Source organism: Cottoperca gobio, chromosome 22 (assembly GCF_900634415.1).
Source record: "Cottoperca gobio chromosome 22, fCotGob3.1, whole genome shotgun sequence".
In the NCBI taxonomy this organism is placed as follows: domain Eukaryota; kingdom Metazoa; phylum Chordata; class Actinopteri; order Perciformes; family Bovichtidae; genus Cottoperca; species Cottoperca gobio.
Genome location: NC_041376.1, coordinates 9,937,234 through 9,944,169, shown reverse-complemented (window position 1 = coordinate 9,944,169; position 6,936 = coordinate 9,937,234). Strand labels below are relative to the sequence as shown.

The window sequence follows — 6,936 nt, the reverse complement described above, 5'->3', positions numbered from 1 at the left end:
GTGAATAATGTTCATCATATAATGAAAAATATGTGAACAAGATGTCAATAATACATTTGGAGTTACGGGACGGCTTGGTTTCAGGAAGGTAAATAGAGACGGTTAAATAATGGGCGGAAGTGACGTTTTGTTTTGGCTGTACGTCACAGGGTTCTAACCAGTAACCAAACGCGGTGGTGGTGGTGATAAGAAATTTGAAATTTGCAGGCTAGCGAGCTAGCCGCTAGCATACGCTTCGGATGCTCTTTTATTATTTCCCCCAAAACCATGGCGTCGTATCAACATATATTACAGCACACAAAGGCGCGGTTTGAATCTCCTGCCAAGGTGTTTGCTAAACTAAAGTCCAAAGTGCAGAGAGAAGAGATATGCGCGAATGAGTGGACCTATACAGGCAAGGAGCCGCTACGTAGCGTTAGAGAGAAACATGGAGGCGTTTTTAAGTCGCCCAGGAAGAGATCGGAGAGCACCTGGCTGACCGAAGACTTTAAGAAGATTCAGAGGTCTGGTTCTTATCGCAACGAAGCGCAGGCCTTGACTCTCTCTCCGATATCGAGTCCTCAGAAAACCTTCGTGTACACGTCTTCAGACATTAGCAGCAAGCGTGTGGAGCAAGTGCCTCCTGTGACAGAAATAGGATATGGATGCACACCAAAAAAGGGAGCTTTCCTGGAGTCAACAGCTCTGATTAACAAACAGCAGATCCACACAGAAGCGCCTCAGATCAGAGACTCTGCTGGTTTCAGGGTGTCCAGCAGGACTCCAGTGAAGATACAGCAAGTGGAAAATGACTATGAAAGCAGTGTGTTTGAGGAGGGGTGTGCTCCTCTGCACAAACTGATGCCACCACCCTATATGGTGTCCCCCAGGAGGAAGAGGTTGAAGAAGAGCAAATGGGAGTCACAGGAGTTTAACAAAGTCAGTAGCAGTACAAGGGAGGGCAGCAATGAATCCATAAGTCAGCCACAACAAGAAAGGAAAACCTCCAGTGCTTTCAGTGAGGACAACAGCACTTACATGGAGGATTTGGATAATGTTAGAGGATTCTCTGCTGACATATCAGAAATTAACCAGTTCTCTTGTCAACCCATGTTCCTAACCCCACAGCATTCCATCAAATTGAAACGTGAGACCTTATTGCTGCTAATAACAAGTGAAACTCTTACGTCATCATTTGGGGGAAGAAATTGACTGATGCCTTTTTGTTGTTTTGAACAGGTTGCTTTGTTGCTGTGGAAAAATGTCCTCCAATGTCTCCAGCCAAGATGTTTGCTTACATGAAGAAAATGGAATGTAAAACTGAGCAGCAGGAAGCGCATAAAGTTAACAGCAGCACAAGGGACCTCTTTGATGGAGGTGTGTGTGAAATTAAGTGGTAATGCTGAAATCCAGCAAAGAATAACATTTCAGCTGTGCATATATGTAGTTCATGTGTTCACTTACTTTCCTCCCCATAGGTCATCTCCATCAATCCAGAGACATGCCTCCCTCTACAGCTCACAACATCGGTGAGATGGAGGACATTTCTTTCAAAGATGTTTCAGAAAGTATGGTTTCTTTCAACTTGTCCAGAGTAGCGTCAGCTGACAGCCAATCAGACACAGAGCCCCCTGAGTGCTTCCAGAGTCCCGCTTTGTCCCCACAACCTGTTTTGCACGAAGACCCGGTTGTACTCAATACACCACGGATCTCCATACCGAAGAAACAAGAGGCTGTGTTCAAGCGAAATAATTGGCCGCAGCGCACCAAATTCCCAAGTGTGAGTAGAAACTTCATTTAATATGAATACCTTTAAATGAGTGATGTTAGAGGAAATAAAAGAGCCACTGATCAATTCAAGGTTTGATTTGAAAGGCACATTTTGATCAAATGGGAAATTGAAAAGAATGATAGTTTTTCTTCTATTGATAATTCAGTTTTTTTGTGTTTTCGTCTTTGGCAGGAGAGTGTCATTTATCTCAAAAAGTGGTTCCTGAGGAAGAATCATAAGGGCCTGTTTGTTGATGGAATCCACCGGTAAGTTTCTCTTGAGACATCATGTTTAAAAAGAAATAAAAACAAACAATTAAATCAAAGATCCTTATAAAACAGTTCTAGATTCCTTACTTAGCTGCTGTCCTATGAGACAGCTGTGTTCATGCTTTGGATTTTTGATCCTATAAGATGTTTAATGTGAACACTTGGATTTTTTACATTTCTCTTTTCCACCCAGGGACGACAACATACCGTGGAACAGTAACATCATTGTGGACAGGGTTTCTAACTGTGTGGTGAAGACCGTCTCGGGCAGGGTTTATATCTTGGTTGGCAAGATGAACATAAACATTTGTTCTGGTAAGACAGATTCGGCGTGAGTCGATATTTTACACTTGGAATGTGTTTCACTTTGGCAGAAAGAAGTAAAAAAAATGCATAAAAAAGAAAACCTAGTAAATTTTAAGTGTGTGGACTTACTAATACTATTTCTCATGTATTTCTCACTTTTTGCCTGCAGAGTTTCCCAAGTGGCTTTTGAAGAAGTTTGCTAATGGTTTTCCTTCAGACTGGGAGGCACTTTATGAGAGGTTTCTGTCGGAGTCAAGATGGTAAGAACATTTATTTCTGTTCTGTTTTGACGTTGAATAATTTATGCGTAAATCTTATAAATGGTTAGTTCTGTTGATTATGTTTTTTGAAAAACAGAATTTTTGTTCCATTGCAGCAGAGGAACAGAGAGGTGCAATGAGGGGAGAAGCGTCTTAGCGAAGACAAATCCTGAGTTATCCTCTATCCGTTCTGTGAAGCGGCACAGGCAAAAGTTCTTGAAGATGCGTAAGTACAAGATAAATGCTATGGCTAACAGCCTGGCAAATAAATGCTCGGTACAAGAACATTCAATGGCTTGAATAATTTTGAGCTTTTTGTTTGGTAAATCTGTTTCAAAGGGAGTAAAGCAGCACACAGGTCCATTTATATATTTACACATGGACTAAAGGACTTTTGTAACCTTGTGCGCTTGTTCTCTCCTGTTCCCCAGCTGACGCCTGTTCTCCTGCCCTCTTGACTCATCCAAAAGTGTCCCGAAGTGGTCGCATGCTCAAGCCACCTCTGGAGTATTGGAAAGGAGGGAGAGTCATTCTGGACGCAGACATGAATGTTACCATCCATGAATGTTATGATACCTCCATCTGCATCCCTGTAAGCACCTACAGTTGAGCTCAGGAGTTGCATAATAATCCAAAGTATTTGTTTGACTATGTACAAATGCATGATATTTCTGATCAATGTGACCCATGTTTGATTATTTTATCTCACATGAGGTCACTACAACGATGTCTACGAGGACGTCACAGAAGCCTGCCCGTGTGTTCCTGCCCTGCAGTGAAGGTAAAGTTAGCTTGGAGCTGCAGTTTTAGTTTTGTGAGATAAATTCTGAGTTGCATGCTGAAAAACTGACTTCTGCGTTTCCAGGCCGTAAGCAATGTGAATCAGCCAACAACGAAGAGGCATCAGTACCACTGAGGAAGGTCAAGGCTTCACTCAGCAGACGTAACAGATCCAAGGTTAAGCCCAAAGAGAAGCCCTCTTATTCACCTGAACCTGCTGTGGAGACACTTAGCAGCCCCGAGGAGTGTTCTGTCAGACCAACAATGTCCAACCGAAAGCGAAAAGTTGCCGAGAGAACATCATTTGTGGACACTGTCCCTCAAAAACAAAGTGAACCTGAAAAGTCTTCATCATGGAGGTCAAAAAAAGAGACTCATGACACCATAAGGTCTTCAGTGAGACTCTTGGGTAAGAAACGGGCTGTCAGAGCCTCCCCAGAATCTGGTAATAGAATATCATCATCATCACAGGATGAGTTGATTGGAAGTAAGAAGACGGGGAAAGAGGAGCAAAGGAAGAGCAGCAGGATGGTTATCAAGAAGTTATATCCAAACATGTTTCCATCAGATGATCCATTGATGTCCTCTGAGGAGGAACTGGGGAATAGAACCAGAGTAACACTAAAAAAACATAAACAGCACAGATGCACCAAGTCACCATCACCCACATTGCCTTTGCCTAAGTTGACAGAATACAGCAAGAAAAAACCCACGGCACACAAAGGCAACGCATCGATTCCAGCAGACGAGTGGACAGATGCTGAGCTCATGAAGCTACAAGAGTATGTTTTGTTCTCCTACAGAATGAGAAATTAGCACATTAATCACTTATTTCTGTATCATAACTTCCCGGCCAACTGGTGAATATGCACATTTTTGTGTTTTCCAGTGCTGTGTCCTACTATCCTAAGCACATGGCAGGGTACTGGGCGAAGGTGGCGAGGATGGTTGGAACACGTTCTGCAGAAGAGTGCCACTTCCAGCACACATCCCGGGGAACCTCCCAGACTCCTGCTAAGACGGCCAAGAAACCCAGGAAGGAAAAAGTGAAAGCACCAGAACATCCAGGTAAAGAAATGTTTTACTTTTGGATGGAAGTTCACTGCTGTCAAACTCCACCCCCCCAGATTTAACTTTAGGTGACTTCACTTGAATTTTAAGGAGGGGGAAATCATGTACTGGAATACCTTCCTACCTACCTACCTATTTTTCCTTTTGCAAGAGAGAGGATATGGTTAACTGCAGAGATTTGACAAACTATAATTTATGCCTAGTTACAGATCATCCGATCATATCTGCCGGAGTGGGAACCTTTAAGAGGAAGCAGCAGGTGCGTCAGTTCCTGGAGGCCATGCCCAGAGAAGATGTAGAGGATGTTTTCAGCTCAGCGTACATGCAGAAGAAACGCTTTGAGGTTTGTTTGTTTCTGTTTTTGTATTTTGCTAAATTAAGAGATCATGACACTATACAAAACTGAGTGACCGCTGTTCGCCTCATGACTGTCTTGATGGATAGGTTCCCTCCCTGTGTCAGAGTGACCAAGACTTCACGTTGTCAGAGATGGAGCAACTGAGCCCCATGTCGACAGGTTTCCCAGAAGTGAAGACTCCCCAGTGTCTGCATATCAGTCCTGGCATGATGGGTTCGCCAAACAGGTGAATGATGTTGACGTCTGCGTTCTAGTTTGCAAGAAGTGATCTCAGCACAATAGCTAACCTACCCTCTTCCTTGATTTCAAAGGACCAATAATGACAAGTACGTCTATCGACTCCAGAAGAGGATGAAAAAAAATCAGTTTGACGTCTGCAAACAGTCTCCTTCTTCAAAGGTACTAATTTCCATCCATCCATCGTCTACCGCTTATCCGGGGTCGGGTCGCGGGGGCAGCCGCTCCAGTAAGGAACCCAAACTTAATTTCTCCGGGCCACATCCGCCATCTCCGACTGGGGGATCCCGAGGCGTTCCCAGGCCAGTGAGGAGATATAATCTCTCCACCGAGTCCTGGGTCTTCCCCGGGGTCTCCTCCCAGCTGGACGTGCCTGGAACACCTCCCTAGGGAGGCGCCCAGGTGGCATCCTTACTAGATGCCCGAACCACCTCAACTGGCTCCTCTCAACGCAAAGGAGCAGCGGCTCTACTCCGAGTCTCTCACGGATGGCTGAGCTTCTCACCCTATCTCTAAGGGAGACGCCACCTGTCTGAGAAAACCCATTTCGGCCGCTTGCACTCGTGATCTCGTTCTTTCGGTTATGAGGATTAATTTATGAAATTCACGTGGATTATAATCTTTTATTATAAAAATAACAATTGCATTCTTTTTTTCTTTCAGATCTTCACACCAACCGTGAAACGAACTATGAGAAGATGTGATAACACAGGTAGGATTCCTGAGATGTGAAGTGGAGGGACAAAATAATAGAAACTTCTTTTGTATAATAAAAAAACTAAAAGTCCTTTTTATAATAAAAAGAAACAATACCTCTACTGCTAATATTGTATTTGTATGTATTGTATTTTATTAACACAGGTATAGCTGTTTAACTTGATGTTCATTATTAACGCTGTAGTTTCATTACGTTCTGTAAACGCTGTGTTAAGAGGGGATTCTCTCGGTAGGATTTTCAGGAATTAATTGAACACATTTCCAAACCTGTAATTGAAAGCTGAAGTTATTTCTATACTTCTTTGTAACGCAATCTGTTTCTTTCCTTTTTCACTAGAAAATGACACCTTTGTCGTTTGGGAGATGTTGCCAGGAAACGATGGCTTGCTGTCTGAAAGCGACGAGGAAGAGGATTTTTACTTCTCGGACAACGACCAGAGCTGAAACATCATGTCGTTTAAGAACCAAATCTAAAATAGATCGGCTGAATTCAAATCCAATGACTCCAGTAGAGATGTGACTTTTTTCCTTGTTTAACCAATCACATTTGAACAATAAAACAGTTGCAATCTTCGTCCCATCTTTCACATGTAATAGTTGAATGTTGTTTTTTTTCGTCACCTTGGGTTTTGATCTTTTTAGTGTGAAACAAACACTGGACAAAGAAATGGATTTGAAGCATAACCTGCAAAGCAAAATGAAACAATTTTTTTGTGTTGACACAATGTGGCCTGTTGTACAGCTAAGAATAATAGTTGAGAATTGTTTTACAATTTTAAAATGCAACATACTGTCAAAATCAGACTGCTGTGTTCCAGTCTGTACCTGTAAATATAGTTATTGTTTAAAGTCCTAATCCCCAGAGTCAGTTGTAAGTATTCTTTTAATAAACATTCTTAAGTTCGTAGTAATATTTTCCTTCTTTCTTTATATATTTATCGAGAGCAATGATATATGGAAGTGGTGCCTTCTAATAATAATAAAAATGTTATGGTGCTGCAGACATTTAGACAAAAAGTCATAGTATAATATGTCATAAAAGTATGTGAAAATAAAAAGTCATAGTAAAGTATGCCAGAAAAATGTAATGAACATTGTCAAAGTATAGTGTGCTGGAATAAGTTTTATATATATATATATATATACATATACATATATACATATATATATATATACATATATATATAA

At 41.8% G+C, this 6,936-nt stretch overlaps 1 protein-coding gene across 3 annotated transcripts; it reads left to right on the top strand.

Moving 5' to 3' along the window:
- The first annotated feature begins 121 nt into the window (after positions 1–121).
- mis18bp1 (MIS18 binding protein 1) lies at positions 122–6,655 on the top strand. 3 transcript variants are annotated; one of them, XM_029461446.1, is made up of 16 exons: positions 122–1,126; positions 1,219–1,356; positions 1,458–1,759; positions 1,943–2,016; positions 2,213–2,334; positions 2,495–2,585; positions 2,702–2,811; positions 3,017–3,177; positions 3,300–3,366; positions 3,451–4,147; positions 4,255–4,433; positions 4,646–4,779; positions 4,881–5,020; positions 5,106–5,193; positions 5,695–5,743; positions 6,086–6,655. In XM_029461446.1, the coding sequence occupies exons 1-16, from the start codon at positions 268–270 to the stop codon at positions 6,190–6,192; spliced, it is 3,318 nt and encodes a 1,105-aa protein (XP_029317306.1). In that variant the 5' UTR covers positions 122–267; the 3' UTR covers positions 6,193–6,655. The 3 variants fall into 3 exon arrangements, with proteins under 3 accessions (XP_029317306.1, XP_029317307.1, XP_029317305.1); XM_029461447.1 differs by having other exon boundaries at positions 4,640–4,779; positions 4,899–5,020; XM_029461445.1 differs by having other exon boundaries at positions 4,640–4,779.
- The last annotated feature ends 281 nt before the right edge of the window (positions 6,656–6,936 follow it).